This window comes from Oncorhynchus mykiss, chromosome 29 (assembly GCF_057628025.1).
Source record: "Oncorhynchus mykiss isolate SJ-2025 chromosome 29, ASM5762802v1, whole genome shotgun sequence".
Taxonomy (NCBI): Eukaryota; Metazoa; Chordata; class Actinopteri; order Salmoniformes; family Salmonidae; genus Oncorhynchus; species Oncorhynchus mykiss.
In genome coordinates, this window is record NC_143050.1 from 23,390,001 (window position 1) to 23,409,587 (window position 19,587).

The 19,587-nt window shown below is 43.1% G+C and overlaps 1 protein-coding gene across 4 annotated transcripts in view; it reads right to left on the reverse strand.

The window, feature by feature from the left end:
• The window catches only part of LOC110509348 (retinoic acid receptor RXR-alpha-A), a 146,003-nt gene that overhangs the window by 55,579 nt on the left and 70,837 nt on the right, over nucleotides 1–19,587 (reverse strand). For all 4 annotated transcript variants that reach the window (XM_036967462.2, XM_036967460.2, XM_090226844.1 and 1 more), the window contains exon 3: nucleotides 10,524–10,762. In XM_036967462.2, coding sequence (XP_036823357.2) covers nucleotides 10,524–10,762 — 239 coding nt within the window. The remainder of the gene's footprint in view (nucleotides 1–10,523; nucleotides 10,763–19,587) is intronic.

Below are 19,587 nucleotides of genomic sequence, written 5' to 3' on the forward strand. Positions count from 1 at the left end.
GTCTGGGTGTCAAGGGATTTAGGAGGAAGGGAAGAGTCAGAGTATGTGGGTGTGTGTGTGTGTCTGTGTGTGAGTGTATGCGTGTGTGTGTGTTTATGTGTGTGAGTATGTATGTGTGCGTTGGGGGGAGACTGTCTCGGTGGTTTTAAGTTGTAAGACCATACCACCAGACGCAACTGAATGGGTAGGTTTAAAATAAATGCATTGCCCCCTGAGCATTTCAATAACAGGAGCCTCGGGGGCCGGGGTGTAAAATCAAACCCGTGTTGTGGTTTCTTCCCCTCAGAGTAGCCTGGAACACAGTTGGCCTTCACTGAGACTTCTATAGAGGCAGGAGGTAGACACATTAGCATTAACCATAATCCTGCATGTACACTGAATCTTGTTTAGGGATTCAACTCAATCACTGAGCTCTGAACTCTGAGACTCTGGGCCAGGTGTGAGCTCAAGTAAATGGGGTAAGATTCGTACGTAGCTGCTATTACCCTGTACACACATGGAGAGAAGCAGAAAAGCTCAGGTAATTGCTATCAGAGACGACCTTGGGTAAAAACATATTGGCCTGCCCATTTGGAGTGATTGACGTAGCAGAGACGATGGTAACTGCTCTCCTGGGGCTCTCCACACGGCTCCATTGTGTGCCCAATTAGGACCATGGCACCATGATGTCATAAAGCGTGGCTGGTGCCTACACCAGCTCTGATCAAAAAGCAGCACAGTGGAGTGGAGCTTTATTACTCCCACACAGGAAGGGACTGGTCCACTCTGCTCTCCCCCACTCCATATATAATGTATTAGAGCCGCCAGTTGTGTTTCAGTCTCCTAGCGACCCTCACCTAAACAAGACGTACCCAAACGGACGCATGACATCACTGGAGGCTCATTCAAACCTTATTATGAGCATTCCATTTCTTGTGAAACATTTACACCATTTTGGCATTAGTCTAGCCATGGAGCTCAGCTCCAAAAACACACACAACAGGCTTTACGCTGAGAGTCGTGCAGAACAGGGGAGCAGAGGTCAGAGAGATGGAGCCAGGAGTCTTTGATTTTCCAAATGAAATAGAAAGTGCTCGGTATCCGGCACTGGTTTCGGATGACAGAGGATGCCTTTCAGCAGAAACAACAGCCAGACAGCATTCTCCATTGTCATTGTAAGTGTAAAATTAGTTCCAGTTCTCTGTAATCTGTTCCAGCTGCTGGGAGATTGTGGTGGCTCTGATAGAGTGATGGTTGGAGCATCAGCGTCTCAGACTCAGAACAGGGCCGGACTAATTCTAATGGGCAAGGCTGTGGTCAGCTGCTCCCCCGACTAACCTCCCCAAGAGATATTGCCCAGAACATTCCAGAAAGGGGGGGGGGGGGGGGGGGGGGGAATCATTCTAGTAAGACTGGAATAAAAGAGAAAAACCACTTAAAGAAAGACTGAGAGGAATTTCGCCTTGGCGTCATGTGTGGCCCCTTGGAACAATGGAGATGCTATTCTAATCTGAGACAATATACAGTGCAAACAGCCGACTCACTGAATGAATGTCAGTCTAAACACAGACATACTAAACTGGGTGTTGCTAAAAAATACAAAATGAGATGAAAAAGGGCAGTAAGACTGTGATACCACCCGCAGCTTTGGGCTCGAGGTCCAGAGCCACAGTCTGTGACTCGGTGTTCCTTGGTTCTGGTTCTGGTCCATGCGGGTTTGACTCTGACAGCTAACTGTAACATGTGAATAGTCTTAAGGACAGGCTCATCTTCTACATGTGGGTTGGCGGCTGGAAGACAAGATGGTTGACTAAAAAAAGCCAGTGAATTACAGTATTACATACTCTCCTGTCCCGTGCCACGTCCCTCAGCAATCCCTGTTATTGTTGACATAATTGATCTCACGGCTGGTTAGGTTACGTTCAAATGTAATTCTATCAGTCTATCAGAATCCCAGTCACTCCAATACATGTTATACACCTTTATCTTCAATAATAAGACTTAGAAATATGGAAGTATAGATTAGCCAAAGTATTTTACCTGAGCATAACCCCAAAAGTAAGGACTTACTAGCCAGCCCTGCTCTGTTGGTTATGATTTTGTTGTCATGGAGGACTGATTGGGCTCATCGATTCAAGTTGAATAAATGCTGCGTTACATGGAATGGCATGCTTTGAGCACTACTGAAAGGTGCCATATACATGTGAGAAATTAATGCCATATTCTGCATTTGCTATAGCCCTATTGTTGACCTTTTTGTTGGTGACACTTTGATATCTTCATAATATGCAGCTGTTTAAAGGGCAAATCCACAGATGAAACAATAACAAAACGGACACCCCACATCTGGTTTGGTAAAAGCTGAGGGATGGGCCTGGAGAAATGTAACCACTCTCAGATTAATAGACAGAGCTATGGATGCAAGGACTGACCATCCATGATATAACAATTATTGTTTTAACCATGTTTTAAGGCTATACAGTGGTTGTTTACATTTACAATGTTTACAAACAAGTACAAAAATGGATGTAGCAACTACAGATTGCCCCTTTAAGTTTATCAAAAGTGTGTGAGTTTGAGCATGTGTCCATTAGGCCTATGGATTTCATTTTTTTATCAGCAGAATTAGATTGAGCAGTAAAAGCCTTACTTTTATTCCATAGGCTGGGATCTGCACTGTGCAGCTGTTGCAAGAGTGCATGTTGCAAGAGTTTCACTGGCTGTCCACTAGTTTAAAAAAAACAATGATTTGGGAACAGCCATTCACAACAACAACAGTCCGTAAGGCGCAAATAGCTAAATAAGAGAGCAGCAGTGTGATTCACATCAATACGCTATGTAGATATCAATAATAAGTGATATCTGTATCGCCGTAGACTGCACCACTGCTGTCCTCCTTACCTCCAAGAGTTTATTCAAGTTGGATAATCTTTGGAAAGCCTGTTCCTGCTCTTTTGCCACGATTCATCAAACACATTTGGTGTATCATCATAGTGTTCTCTGACTTGTGGTCAGACTGCCTCAGGTGGAACAAACTTGAACTTGGGCCTTTTTTCAATGCTGATTTGAATGTCATTGAGAAAACAGAGAAGTGTCAACAGCAAAAAATTCCACAAACATCCTTTCTGAATTTTAAAGTAATCCTCAAAGTAATCATCTAGTTTTTCAAAAGTACCTGTAATCTGATAACAATATTTTTTTCTAGTAACGTAACAGATTACAGTTACAGTTTTTTTGTAATCCCTTACATGTTACCCAGTCGATCATGTGTCATTGAACTGTTAACGTGATACTTAACGGAGTGGATAAAAGAAAGAGAGAAGGGGGACTCTATGTACTGTAAGAATATGTGTGTCTGTCCAGTGTACTGTATGTACTGTAAGAATATGTGTGTCTGTCCAGTGTACTGTATGTACAGTATGAATATGTGTGTCTGTCCAGTGTACTGTATGTACTGTATGAATATGTGTGTCTGTCCAGTGTACTGTATGTACAGTATGAATATGTGTGTCTGTCCTGTATACTGTATGAATATGTGTGTCTGTCCAGTATACTGTATGAATATGTGTGTCTGTCCAGTATACTGTATGAATATGTGTGTCTGTCCAGTATACTGTATGAATATGTGTGTCTGTCCAGTGTACTGTATGTACTGTATGAATATGTGTGTCTGTCCAGTGTACTGTATGTACTGTATGAATATGTGTGTCTGTCCAGTATACTGTATGAATATGTGTGTCTGTCCAGTATACTGTATGAATATGTGTGTCTGTCCAGTATACTGTATGAATATGTGTGTCTGTCCAGTATACTGTATGAATATGTGTGTCTGTCCAGTATACTGTATGTACAGTATGAATATGTGTGTCTGTCCAGTGTACTGTATGTACTGTAAGAGTATGTGTGTCTGTCCAGTGTACTGTATGTACTGTATGAATATGTGTGTCTGTCCAGTATACTGTATGAATATGTGTGTCTGTCCAGTATACTGTATGAATATGTGTGTCTGTCCAGTATACTGTATGTACAGTATGAATATGTGTGTCTGTCCAGTGTACTGTATGTACTGTATGAATATGTGTGTCTGTCCAGTGTACTGTATGTACAGTATGAATATGTGTGTCTGTCCAGTATACTGTATGTACTGTATGAATATGTGTGTCTGTCCAGTATACTGTATGTACATTATGAATATGTGTGTCTGTCCAGTGTACTGTATGTACTGTATGAATATGTGTGTCTGTCCAGTATACTGTATGTACTGTATGAATATGTGTGTCTGTCCAGTATACTGTATGAATATGTGTGTCTGTCCAGTATACTGTATGTACTGTATGAATATGTGTGTCTGTCCAGTGTACTGTATGAATATGTGTGTCTGTCCAGTGTACTGTATGTACAGTATGAATATGTGTGTCTGTCCAGTATACTGTATGTACTGTATGAATATGTGTGTCTGTCCAGTGTACTGTATGTACAATATGAATATGTGTGTCTGTCCAGTATACTGTATGAATATGTGTGTCTGTCCAGTATACTGTATGTACATTATGAATGTGTGGCTGTCCAGTATACTGTATGTACATTATGAATGTGTGTCTGTCCAGTGTACTGTATGTACATTTTGAATATGTGTGTCTGTCCAGTGTACTGTATGTACTGTATGAATATGTGTGTCTGTCCAGTATACTGTATGTACTGTATGAATATGTGTGTCTGTCCAGTATACTGTATGTACAGTATGAATATGTGTGTCTGTCCAGTATACTGTATGAATATGTGTGTATGTCCAGTATACTGTATGTACAGTATGAATATGTGTGTCTGTCCAGTGTACTGTATGTACTGTATGAATATGTGTGTCTGTCCAGTATACTGTATGTACTGTATGAATATGTGTGTCTGTCCAGTATACTGTATGAATATGTGTGTTTGTCCAGTATACTGTATGTACAGTATGAATATGTGTGTCTGTCCAGTGTACTGTATGTACTGTATGAATATGTGTGTCTGTCCAGTATACTGTATGTACTGTATGAATATGTGTGTCTGTCCAGTATACTGTATGAATATGTGTGTTTGTCCAGTATACTGTATGTACTGTATGAATATGTGTGTCTGTCCAGTGTACTGTATGTACAGTATGAATATGTGTGTCTGTCCAGTATACTGTATGTACTGTATGAATATGTGTGTCTGTCCAGTATACTGTATGTACATTATGAATATGTGTGTCTGTCCAGTGTACTGTATGTACTGTATGAATATGTGTGTCTGTCCAGTATACTGTATGTACTGTATGAATATGTGTGTCTGTCCAGTATACTGTATGAATATGTGTGTCTGTCCAGTATACTGTATGTACTGTATGAATATGTGTGTCTGTCCAGTGTACTGTATGAATATGTGTGTCTGTCCAGTGTACTGTATGTACAGTATGAATATGTGTGTCTGTCCAGTATACTGTATGTACTGTATGAATATGTGTGTCTGTCCAGTATACTGTATGTACATTATGAATATGTGTGTCTGTCCAGTGTACTGTATGTACTGTATGAATATGTGTGTCTGTCCAGTATACTGTATGTACTGTATGAATATGTGTGTCTGTCCAGTATACTGTATGAATATGTGTGTCTGTCCAGTATACTGTATGTACTGTATGAATATGTGTGTCTGTCCAGTGTACTGTATGAATATGTGTGTCTGTCCAGTGTACTGTATGTACAGTATGAATATGTGTGTCTGTCCAGTATACTGTATGTACTGTATGAATATGTGTGTCTGTCCAGTGTACTGTATGTACAATATGAATATGTGTGTCTGTCCAGTATACTGTATGAATATGTGTGTCTGTCCAGTATACTGTATGTACATTATGAATGTGTGGCTGTCCAGTATACTGTATGTACATTATGAATGTGTGTCTGTCCAGTGTACTGTATGTACATTTTGAATATGTGTGTCTGTCCAGTGTACTGTATGTACTGTATGAATATGTGTGTCTGTCCAGTATACTGTATGTACTGTATGAATATGTGTGTCTGTCCAGTATACTGTATGTACAGTATGAATATGTGTGTCTGTCCAGTATACTGTATGAATATGTGTGTATGTCCAGTATACTGTATGTACAGTATGAATATGTGTGTCTGTCCAGTGTACTGTATGTACTGTATGAATATGTGTGTCTGTCCAGTATACTGTATGTACTGTATGAATATGTGTGTCTGTCCAGTATACTGTATGAATATGTGTGTTTGTCCAGTATACTGTATGTACAGTATGAATATGTGTGTCTGTCCAGTGTACTGTATGTACTGTATGAATATGTGTGTCTGTCCAGTATACTGTATGTACTGTATGAATATGTGTGTCTGTCCAGTATACTGTATGAATATGTGTGTTTGTCCAGTATACTGTATGTACTGTATGAATATGTGTGTCTGTCCAGTATACTGTATGTACTGTATGAATATGTGTGTCTGTCCAGTATACTGTATGAATATGTGTGTTTGTCCAGTATACTGTATGTACAGTATGAATATGTGTGTCTGTCCAGTGTACTGTATGTACTGTATGAATATGTGTGTCTGTCCAGTATACTGTATGTACTGTATGAATATGTGTGTCTGTCCAGTGTACTGTATGTACAGTATGAATATGTGTGTCTGTCCAGTATACTGTATGTACTGTATGAATATGTGTGTCTGTCCAGTATACTGTATGTACTGTATGAATATGTGTGTCTGTCCAGTATACTGTATGAATATGTGTGTTTGTCCAGTATACTGTATGTACAGTATGAATATGTGTGTCTGTCCAGTGTACTGTATGTACTGTATGAATATGTATGTCTGTCCAGTATACTGTATGTACAGTATGAATATGTGTGTCTGTCCAGTGTACTGTATGTACTGTATGAATATGTGTGTCTGTCCAGTATACTGTATGTACAGTATGAATATGTGTGTCTGTCCAGTGTACTGTATGTACTGTATGAATATGTGTGTCTGTCCAGTGTACTGTATGTACTGTATGAATATGTGTGTCTGTCCAGTATACTGTATGTACTGTATGAATATGTGTGTCTGTCCAGTATACTGTATGAATATGTATGTCTGTCCAGTGTACTGTATGTACAGTATGAATATGTGTGTCTGTCCAGTATACTGTATGTACTGTATGAATATGTGTGTCTGTGTAGTGTACTGTATGTACTGTATGAATATGTATGTCTGTCCAGTGTACTGTATGTACAGTATGAATATGTGTGTCTGTCCAGTATACTGTATGTACTGTATGAATATGTGTGTCTGTCCTGTATACTGTATGAATATGTGTGTCTGTCCAGTATACTGTATGAATATGTGTGTCTGTCCAGTATACTGTATGAATATGTGTGTCTGTCCTGTATACTGTATGAATATGTGTGTCTGTCCAGTATACTGTATGTACTGTATGAATATGTGTGTCTGTCCAGTATACTGTATGTACTGTATGAATATGTGTGTCTGTCCAGTATACTGTATGAATATGTGTGTCTGTCCAGTGTACTGTATGTACAGTATGAATATGTGTGTCTGTCCAGTGTACTGTATGTACTGTATGAATATGTGTGTCTGTCCAGTATACTGTATGTACTGTATGAATATGTGTGTCTGTCCAGTGTACTGTATGAATATGTGTGTCTGTCCAGTATACTGTATGAATATGTGTGTCTGTCCAGTGTACTGTATGTACAGTATGAATATGTGTGTCTGTCCAGTATACTGTATGTACTGTATGAATATGTGTGTCTGTCCAGTGTACTGTATGTACTGTATGAATATGTGTGTCTGTCCAGTGTACTGTATGTGTGGGAGGTAGCAGGTGGGGGGGCTTGTTCCAGATCCTGGGAGGTTAAATTCAGAGGGCCCAGAGAGTGGCGATCTCGTTCTGCCTGACTGCTCCTGAAAAGAACCAGTCAGCCGAGTGTTGAGAATAAGTGGCATCTGCTGTCTGACTCAAATCACCTTCCTTCAGAAAAGCCGTGCCTCGTGACCGCAGGGCCATGCTACCATCTTTAACCCTCCAACCAGCCTCTCACCACCTGTAGCCACCACCCACCAGCCACCACCCTCTCTCACCAACTGTAGCCACCACCCTCGTCAGCCAGCTACCACCCTCACCAGTCAGAACCAACCTTCAACATGACGAACTCTCACCAACCAACTGCAGTCACCATCCTTACCAGTTAGATTCCACCCTCCACCCTCACCAGCTTCCACACTCTGGTTAATCTCTGGTTCATCTCTGAGTGAAGGAGGTGAGTGAAGGAGGTGAGTGAAGGAGGTAAGTGCATGTTGAAGCTCAACCCTATCAAAGAAAATATCAGTCAAACCTTCTCTCATACATCTGAGCTAAATCAACAGTAACCGTTGCTACCAAACATTATATTCACCCTGCATATTGAACAGGCCACACTAGGATCGAGTCCACAGTGCAGATGAAAGCACAGGAACTGAAAAGTGGAGGAGAGGAAGGGTCTGGGGAGAGTGAGGCTTTCTTTCTAGCAATGGAAGAAGAATCCAGAATCAGGCCCTCTCTTAATCGTGCCCTTAATCCACAGTAAGTCCATTTCATATGGGGCGCTTTGGTTCAGAACACAGTGAAAAGCCCCGCAAAACCAGGGAACACCATCCCCAATAATAGCACATTGCTGACTCTCTATTTAACAAGATTTTTAGCAAATACATAAAGGGTGTTAGTGCATTTTAGGCAAACTTTTACATTTTTTTTTAATATGGCTTTCAAAGGAAACTGGGCAACGGAAAGAAAGCATTGTATTTTTTTCACCACCAAAGAAACTTCGGTGCTTATTGATGGAACAAGAGAGAGAGAGAGGGAGAGAGAGAGAGAGAGAGAGGGAGAGAGAGAGAGAGAGAGAGAGAGAGAGAGAGAGAGAGAGAGAGAGAGAGAGAGACAGACAGACAGAGAGAGAGAGAGAGAGAGAGAGAGAGAGAGAGAGAGAGGGAGAGAGAGAGAGAGAGAGAGAGAGGGAGAGAGAGAGAGAGAGAGAGGGAGAGAGAGAGAGAGAGAGAGGGAGAGCGAGAGAGAGAGAGAAAACTTTTGTGAGTGTAATGTTTACTAATGTTTCCCTTGTTCATTTCCCTTTTGTTTATTGTCTATTCCATTTTCCTCCACATACAACACCCATTCTGCCAGTCACATTCTGTTTAAGGTCCCCAAAGCACACACATCCCTGGGTTGCTCCTCTTTTCAGTTCGCTGCAGCTAGCGACTGGAACAAGCTGCATCAAACACTCAAACTGGAAGTTTTATCTCAATCTATTCATTCAAAGAATCAATCATGGACACTCTTACTGACAGTTGTGGCTGCTTTGTATGATGTATTGTTGTCTCTGCCTTCTTGCCCTTTGTGCTGTTGTCTGTGCCCAATAATGTTTGTACCGTGTTTTGTGCTGCTACCATGTTCTGCTGCTGCCATGTTGTGTTGCTACCATGTTGTTGTCATGGTGTGTTGCTACCATGCTGTGTTGTTATGTGTTGCTCTCTTGCTATGTTGTTGTCTTAGGTCTCTCTTGATGTAGCATTGTGTTGTCTCTCTTGTCGTGATGTGTGTTTTGTCCTATATTTGTATATTGTTTAACATTTTGTTTTAACCCAGTCCCCGGTCCCCGCAGGAGGCCTTTTGCCATTGTAAATAAGAATTTGTTCTTAACTGACTTGCCTAGTTAAATAAAGGTTAAATAATTAAAATACAAAATTATACTTTGGTAATATAAACATACACTACTGTTCAAAAGTTTGGGGTCACTTTGAAATGTCCTTGTTTGTGAAAGAAAATCACATTTTTTGTTAGCACAGCTGAAAACTGTTGAAAATAAAACTGCGACTCCGGGATATTGGCCTTCTAGGCAGAGTTCCTCTGTCCAGTGTCTGTGTTATTTTGCCCATCTTAATCTTTTCTTTTTATTGGTCAGTCTGAGATTAGGCTTTTTCTTTGCAACTCTGCCTAGAAGGCCAGCATCCCGGAGTCGCCTCTTCACTGTTGACGTTGAGACTGGTGTTTTGCGGGTACTATTTAATGAAGCTGCCAGAATAGACTGATGAGTTCGTCATGTTGCCAATAAAGCCCTTTGAAGTGAATTGGGAGAGAGAGAGAGAGAGAGAGAGAGAGAGAGAGAGAGAGAGAAAATGAAAGTACAAATCAGAGCGAGTAATAAGGGAAGAAGCCAGATAGCAAGGGGGAGAGAGAAGTATGTTGAGAAAAAGGGGAAGAGAACAGGATGGGTTGAGAGAGAGTGGAAAGATTAGGTCTGGGGGGGGGGAAAGAGAGTGAAAGACATAGCTTAAGTATCAAACTTTGAAAAATAGAGGGTCATGGAAGGGCCTACCACGTTATCACAGGGTCCAGTACTAGGGACAGTTGAATACCTATGACGGTTGTCTGTGTCTTGGGCAGGTGTGTGTGTGTGTGTGTGTCCATGTGTGTGTGATATACAGGTATCAGTGTGCGTGTGAATCTGTGACAGGCCTTACCTGGGGGCTGACACTGGGGCCGTAGCCCATGCCGGGCGAGGACATGGAGTGTGGGCCCATGGGGGAGTTGATGACAGAAAAGGGCGAGCCCAGGCCGTTCATGGGAGAACTCAGGGTGCTGATGGGAGAGTGCAAGGAGCCTGAGGGCCCCATGGAGGACGGGTTGAGCAGGGATGGGTGCATGCCCCGGTGGGACGTGGGAGAGCTCAGTGGAGATGAGGTCACCTGACCTGATGAATCTACACATGAAAGGAGAAGAAAATATGTCAGAATTTCCAGCGTCATTAGCAGTACTATCGTCGTTATCACAATATGAGCATCATGATCGTCATCAGCAGCAGCAGGAGCAGCATCAACATCTCCAACGTACTCTCAAGGGGAGCTGTTATTTCAATCATTACCAGAACTGTCTAGCGGTATTAACTTGCTGCAAAAGCCATTACTTTATGATCTATCATGATCTATTCATATGTGATGAAAGATAAACATTGTGGACTGAAAAAAAACTGGAGGGTCTTGTTTCTCATGGTCTGATAGTCTTTAGGTGCCTTTTGGCAAACTTCAAGAGGACTGTCATCTACCATAAAGGCCTGATTGGTGGAGTACTGCAGAGATGGTTATCCTTTCTGGAAGGTTCTCCCATCTCCCCAGAGGAACTCTAGAGCTCTGTCAGAATGACCATCAGGTTCTTGGTCACCTCCCTGATTGCTGTTTGGCTGAGCAGTCAGCTCTAGGAAGAGTCTTGGTGGTTCCAAACTTCTTCCATTTTAGAATGATGGAGGCCACTGTGTTCTTGGGGACCTTCAATGCTGCATAAATGTTTTAATACCCTTCCCCAGATTTGTGCCTCGACACAATCCTGTCTCTGAGCTCTACGGACAATTATATTGACCTCATGGCTTGGTTTTTGGAACCCTTTATAGACAAGTCTGTGCCTTTCCAAATCATGTCCAATCAATTGAATCTACGACAGGTGGACTCCAATCAAGTTGTAGAAACATCTCAAGGATGATCAATGGAAACAGGATGCACCTGAACTCAATTTCGAGTCTCATGGCAAAGGGTCTGAATACTTCTGTTAATAAGCTATTTCTGTTTTATGTTTTCAATAAATGTGCAAAAAAACCAACAAAAAAACAAACATTTTCTGCTTTGTCATTGTGGTGTATTATGTGTAGATTGCTGATGAACTTGTTTTATTTAATCCATTTTAGAGTAAGGCTGTAACGTAACAAAATGTGGAAAAACGTCAAGGGGTCTGAATACTTTCCGAAGGCACCGTATAGACCTATGGTCTAGGCCAAATGAGGTGTGCGACTATGATTGGAAAAAGTCGCAAAGAAAGGCACGCGCTGCTTCTTACCTTAAGCTGGGCATCATTCACAAGAGATAATATATCATTCACAAGTGATAGGCTAATATTGTCACCCATCACACTATTCTTGTGTTTGTGTATACTAAATAATATATGTGTGAAAGGTGATTTGATTTAGAATGGACCATTATCATGCACCTTTCTTGAAACATGGACAGGAGAAAAAAAGACATGTCATCTATGCACTTAAATAGCAAATGGAGGACGTTTGTCCCCGTGGTTCAGACAATAGAGTGCTGAATACCAGGCAATTAGCAAGCTTGGTAGGCTACTAATGACCATCAGCAGCATCAGAGCTTGGAGAAGCCTAATTACCGTGACTAAAGAGTCATGTAGATTTTGACTGCCGGTGTGTTCGGTCACAAGTCATAACAGCCCTAGCCACGACCCTGATCCTGACCTTTTAACATGACAGCTGAGCTTGAGCTCTGCTCTGCAGGGCTGGAGGACTAGAGACAGACAGTGGTGCTTCACTTGGGACAGCCTTCCTCTGCTCTCAGTGTTTATTAAGCTCTGAAACTTCTCATTCTCCCTGTCTCTCTCTCTATCTCTCTCTCCCTTCTCACTGTCTCTCTCTCTCCCTTCTGCCTGTCTCTCTCTCTATCTCTCTCTCCCTTCTCCCCGTCTCTCTCTCCCTTCTCCCTGTCTCTCTCTCTCTCTCTCTCTCTCTCTCTCTCTCTCTCTCTCTCTCACAGTGGTGCTTCACTTGGGACAGCCTTCCTCTGCTCTCAATGTCTATTAAGCTCTGAAAATTCTCATTCTCCCTGTCTCTCTCTCTATCTCTCTCTCCCTTCTCCCTGTCTCTCTCTCTCCCTTCTGCCTGTCTCTCTCTCTATCTATCTCTCCCTTCTCCCTGTCTCTCTCTCTCTCTCTCCCTTCGTCTCTATCTCTCTCTCTCCCTTCTACCTGTCTCTCTGTTGCTTTCTCTCTCTCTCTTTTGTTTCTTAAAATAAATATTTTATTCTTATTTATTCTTGCTTTTTCCACTGACTCTCTTGCACAGGCTCAATGTACACTCAATGGACTCTAACCACACACTCACACATTCTACACTGACACTCCAACACACTTACGGATACACACATACACACACACACACACAAAATGCATATTGATGCCCCCCCCCAAGAGCAAGCTGTCATCAAGGCAAAGGATGGCTACTTTGAAAAATCTCAAATATAACATATATTTTCATTTGTTTAACACTTTTGACTGGTACTGTATATGTACATACTACCTAAATTACTGTACCTCAACTAACCCGTTCCCCCTGCACATTGACTCAGTACCGGTACCCCTTGTATTTATTGTTATTTTATTGTGTTACTATTTTTCCTCTAGTTTATTTAGCAATTTTCCTACTTACTTTTTTTAGAACTCTGCATGGATGGTTAAGGGGTCATACATAAGCATTTCACGGTAAGGTCTACACCTGTTGTATTCGGCACACGAGCTCTGGGGGCCCATGCACATGTCATCAAAATCTATTTTTATAAACATTTAATAAATCATTTTGACAGTAACCTTCCAAAAAGTAATTCAGAAACCTTTTAAATGTCTATATGTACTAGGAAGCTAAGTGTTTGTTTCTTGGGCTTCAGGAATGTGACTGAAAAAGTGACTCGGGCCTTGAAAAATGAAACTGATTGAAAGTATAAGGGGATATCAGTGAACAAATGCTGTGGTCAAGGCTACGACGGTGCCAGTGCAATGACTGGAGCTGACTCAGGTGTTCAAAAGCACATATCAGACCGGGAGCCTAATGCTTCTTAGGTAATTCTTTATGAGTTTTAGTTGAGAAAATGATTTCTCCACCTAAGCGACAGTTACAGGGAGGGTAGAAACAGCGTTATTGCCGTAGCAACAGCAAGGAAACTGGACAGAAGGGAGTTGTGCTTCAAATACAGCAGTTACGCAACATTTATCATTTTTATTTTTTATTTTTCAGTAGGCAAGTTGAGAACAAGTTCTCATTTACAATTGCGACCTGGCCAAGATAAAGCAAAGCAGTTCGACACATACAACAACACAGAGTTACACATGGAGTAAAACAAACATACAGTCAATAATACAGTAGAAAAATAAGTCTAGATACAATGTGAGCAAGAGAGGTGAGATAAGGGAGGTAAAGGCAAAAAAAGGCCATGGTGGTGAAGTAAATACAATATAGCAAGTAAAACACTGGAAAGGGAGATTTGCAGTGGAAGAATGTGCAAAGTAGAAATAAAAATAATGGGGTGCAAAGGAGCTAAATAAATAAATACAGTAGGGAAAGAGGTAGTTCTTTGGGCTAAATTATAGATGGACTATGTACAGGTGCAGCAATCTGTGAGCTGCTCTGACAGCTGGTGCTTAAAACTAGTGAGGGAGATAAGTGTTTCCAGTTTCAGAGATTTTTGTAGTTCGTTCCAGTCATTGGCAGCAGAGAACTGGAAGGAGAGGCGGCCAAAGGAAGAATTGGTTTTGCGGGAGACCAGAGAGGTATACCTGCTGGAGCGCGTGCTACAGGTGGGTGCTGCTATGGTGACCAGCGAGCTGAGATAAGGGGGGCCTTATATAGATAATTGAGCCTCTCATTCTCCTTAATTGTCTGCCTCAACACGTTACGGAAAGAGATGAACTGTATAGGAAGCTCTTGGAATAGGTCGTCTGGATACTGGCAGATGCGAACAGATTATCATCTTTAGTGGACAACCGCTCTTGTGGGCTTGAACAAAAAAGCGTTTTGCGATTTTGTTCGTACTGGTGAACCATCATTTGAGTTGTGTGGTTGCAAATATCAACAATCCCTTACCTCTAGTATATCTTGGCATGCATCATTTAAGACTAAGTTTAAATTATGTGCAGTTCAATGAACATATTATGCACAATGTCTCAATAAAGTCTGGGTTGAACACAAAAAAGGAGGACTTCAGGAGACCAGGGGAGTTCAACAATAAATAGTGCTTGAATTTATCCTCAAGCTGACTACTTTTTTCGTCATTGTTGTGTTAAGCACAACAACTTTCTATCCAAGCTGGGAAAGAACACGAGGACAGTTCATGTCACACAGGTTCAGGTAGCCTATACAGGACAGTTGTATATTCAACTAAATCAATTGGTAGCTGATTAGTATGCTGTTGCATCGGAAATACATTTGGCAATCTGCAATGTTTGAATTTCCAACATTATAGCTTCTCTCCTGGTCAGCAGGCTTCCTAACAGCAGCCAGGTTGTCAGCTCAGCTCAGCTCAGCCAAACACTTCCCTTCTATCCTGCTCTCTTCACGAGCACTTCCTGCAAACACACCACTACCTCACAGTCACATACACAGGAGGGGAGGGAGGGGCCCTCCCAAACAAACACTCTTCAATAAATGGCCAACTCTATATCAGTTCTATAATTAATCCTCAGACTGATGATGTTCAAGTGCTTCCATCCTCATGATGACATTTTTTTCTTCAGATAATATCCGCCCATTGCTAAAGAAGCTCTGCCTGAGCCAGCAGTTCCTCAAATCCATTCTCCAATTGGGTTTTAATTCAGGGTGATAAAGCAGGCTGTGGTATTAGAGCTGCCAATGTGGGGCCTCAGTGGGGGGGTGCAGGTTAGCTGACAGAGAGAGAGGAGAGGAGGCCCAGGCTAAGGCAGGCAGGCCCTTACCCACAGGGGGAGTGAGAGCCAGGATGTGGGGCAACTCAAGCCTCTCTCTCTCTGGCTGTTAGCAGGGGACCAGGGCTCAGTGAAGAGACCAGAGCAGGGAGACATAAGAACATGACTGTATGTCTGCTGAGTGCTGACCTTGCCTTGCCTGAGGCTGATTCTGTGTTTAGTCATAAGTGTATGACTCCATTTAGTTAAGTTAACCTAATTTATCATAAATGGGTACAGTGTACTGTATGTGTGTGTGTGCTCCCGTGTGTGTGCTTGCCCACCAAGCCTAAGTGGCGCTTGCTTGTGTGTTCTTGTGCGAGTGAGTGGGTGGGGATGCCAGAGCAGGATTACAGATGGATAAAAAGGGCTCTGGCTTTAATCCCCCCCAGAGAGGGGCACAGCTGTTAGAAGAGGGGACAGACGGGGTGGGGGTGGTGGGACGGTACTGCCACCACTGCAGTCTCTGTCACCAAGGTCACAGAGTGACACTGCGGAGCTAACCATTTTCTAAATTCTCTTCAAAGGCAGCAGGGAAAATCCAATCAATAAATACCTTGGTTCTTCTATCCTGCCTCTACTGGGTCTCTTACTACCGTATCCGCTATAGCTGCCTGAGCTCCTCCCAGCTCTACTAGCCCTCGACTAGCAGCTCACTATGCTTTCATTCCAACTCGTTTTGTCTTTCACACACTCAATTTTGTCCCGACCTGTTGGGCTGGAAAGTCGTCTGAAGAAACAGGGCAAGTTCCAGCGACCGTTTGTACTACCTGCACCGCACATAAAACAAATATGCTCACAAGATTAGATAAGAGTGTTTAAAAGAGAGCTGGAGGGAGGAGGAGGGAGGGAGTAGAGGGGGGAAACGGTGGCAGGCGTCCAGTTCCCCTCTGTGCCAACACAACACACAACACAAAAGGTTGACACATGTTTTGATGGGGAATGAAAGTGTTTCTGAGCTTTGTCGTTCCGAATGGCTTCCAGCACTGCCTGCCTTCCTGCCTGCCTGCCTGCATGTTCCAGGCTGTCGATTGGGCAGCGCTGCCGGTTACACAGAAGCACCACTGACAGATACAAATGAGGAAATTAGGGCCCATCTCAAAGGCAGGAGGCAGCAGAGTGCAACACTAAACACTCCACACGGGCAGGACTCTGCCTTGTGCTTTTTCTCCCTCCCTCAGTGTGCTTTCTTTGTGGAAAGCAGCCAGGTCCTCTCATTCAGCTGAGCTGTGTTATGTTGTTTATAGGATGTGATAAGAGCTGAGATGAGAGGGGAGGTGTTTGGGGCATTCAGTATTCTACTCGGTGACATGAGGCCTGACTGCTGTATACAGGAGTCGGACTGGGAGGAGGCTGGGGAGGGGAGTTAGGTGAAGGGTGTCCCAGAGATAAATGGGAGTGGGTGGGAGGGTCAGGGGAGCACACCCCCAGAGATGTGAAAGGAGGGAGGGGAGGAGCCCAGGTCCTGGACCTCACACAGCAGTGGGACCCTGCCAGAGACCTGACTACATGACTAATGTCTGCACTTGAAAATAAATTAGTTTCATTTATTAATTGTCCTGCTTCTCTCTCTCCCTCCTTTTATCCAAATTACTTACAGTTGTGTATGCATATATTTTAAGTCTGGGTGGACCAAGAATCAAACCCACTATCCTGGCATTGCAAGCACCATGCTCTACTAACTGAGCTACAGAGCAATTCCTTTTTTCTCTGTTTCTGACTTTCTTCCTCGCTTTTCTCTCTCTCTCTCTCTCTCTCTGCCTTCACCTCTGTTCTGGGGGTTGATAGTGTAAAACTGAGCCACAGAAGGTTCACATTTAGTTTATCTCTCTGGAACAGTTAAAGTATCACCATGCACGGAGAACAAAGCCACTTCGCATTCCTCTGAGGCAGAGAGTATAATAAAACCAAGCCCATTCTTACAAAGCCTGGTCTGTGTTCTGAGAGTTCTGTGAAGAGACAGTCAATTGTTTGGATCCTGTTAGTGTACTGGTGTTCAGACATAGTACCTATACGGGTCTAGTTCAGTTATTATTATTTGTTTCAACACATAGAACCAGTGAGTCAGTGATTCATGAGTCATAACTCTCTCGGCCATGTGCTCTCAGAGGCGTGTTAGTGGCAGTGGTGGGATTTCTGATGGATCCCTAAAGCACCACCAGCCCATCAGCTCTGTGTTAAAGTGCTTCTGCCACCACCAGGGGTCCTGCATTATGAATAAGAACACCCCGCAACCGGAGAGGACCTAAAACCTCAGGAACACAGAGTCTGTTCCTAGCGCTTCTCTCATCTCCCTCTCCAACTGCCATCCTCCATAATTCAACTACCCAACGCCACCGGGGAGATTTGGTTGGAGGATGTGGGGGAGGGAGGGGGATAAAGTGACAACAGAACAGAGACTCTTCAAAATCCATGGAAATCACCGACGTCCAGTTTCCATGATGCACTCATCCTTCCCGCAGAGTCAGGATGACTCAATGTCAATGCGCACCACACCCCACTCTCTCCAGTCCCTTCACTCTAACATTGGGATACACACAGCAAATGCCAACCCATGGTTAAGTTCCCAACCCCTATATACCCACATCCCTCCATAGGCCTCTTCAGATCCTTAACAATGTCATAAAGACAGATTTCCAGGAGGCATAACACAGACAACGAGAGGAGCCTCAGAGCCATATGCCACCTTGGCAGGGTCCCGGCTCAGACCCTATGCACAATGGGTTTTCCATGCTGCTCTTATGGCAGCGGTTCACTCCAAAAATTATGCCATCGCTGGTAAACAGTCCAGGAAAAAAAGAGATCATTTCAGATTTTCACAGCCTTGTACTCAGCATCAAGACCAACGGGAGCCTCCATCCTCTTGGTGAATCATTCACACGTTGTCCCCTTCATTACAGCGGCTAGGCTAATAAACCAGCACTTGAGTTTGGGCTTTCTTATCATCACAGCCTTGTCCAGCCACTTCCCTCTTTTGAGGCTCCGCGCAAAATCTATTACTCACAAAGATGTTTGGAGGTAGGAGGAATGGCGGTTTGAAGCCCCCAGAGTGAGCACCGCGCAGGGCAGCCGCAGCAGTGAGGATGAAACAGCCATCATTAGCATTTCTCAGGTAGGTTCTTGTGTATTCACAGATATGAGGGAAAGAAAACAGAACCCAATCCAAAGAGGCCCACGCCGCTGTTGCATAATCCCAGGGCCCAAAAACAAAAATGAAAGGGAATGATGAAATTCGAATGCTCATTTGGAGTGCTTTACCTACGATGTCTGAATCCGCCGAGAAATGACAAGTAACTACCTTGGCACTTTATCCAGGATGCTTGTCGAGAAGAGTGACTTCTGTGTACATGTTCACAATATTTATGAAGCTTTTATTATGATACTCCTCACACTCGCTATCAATCATTTAACTGCTGCACTGTTTATTATGATGACTTTCTCAATGCAGGACAATTTTTTGTGTGTGTGTGAGTGTGTGCGCGAGTGTTTGCTCCTTAATCAGGGAGACTCTCTCTCTGGGTTTGTATAAACATTGTATAATCTGGTCCACACAGTTTAAGCAGTCAGAGTAAATATTCCAGCCTGATGTGTTTACTCTATGGCAAGGGGGAGCTGGCAAGGAAGGACAGGGTGTGGGGTAGGTGGGGGCTCAGGGTGACGGCTATTGCTTTCAGCGGCAGTCATGACGAGAGGAGATGCGAGCCGACAGCAGAACCGCAACTGTCGCTGGAGACTCCGGGAAGACTAAATAAAGCTATTATTCTCCTCAACCCACTTTCACTTTCTGAAAAGGCCCCTGTCCCGTCTGCAAACCACATGTACAGTGAAAGAGAGAAAAAACGGGGGGAAAACGTCAATGCTGGAAAAATGGCTCTAAGGAACCCAAATAGGCCACCCATACCATCTCAGTAGGTGGGCCGCTAACGACCATCATTTGATACGGAATGTTGATATAACCTCATTCTCTTCTTTTATCCGCTGACACAACTGGCTTCATTAAGGATGTAACTCTGTCCCTCTCACTCCTCTCTCCATGGCTGTGCCATCAGTCGGAAGAAA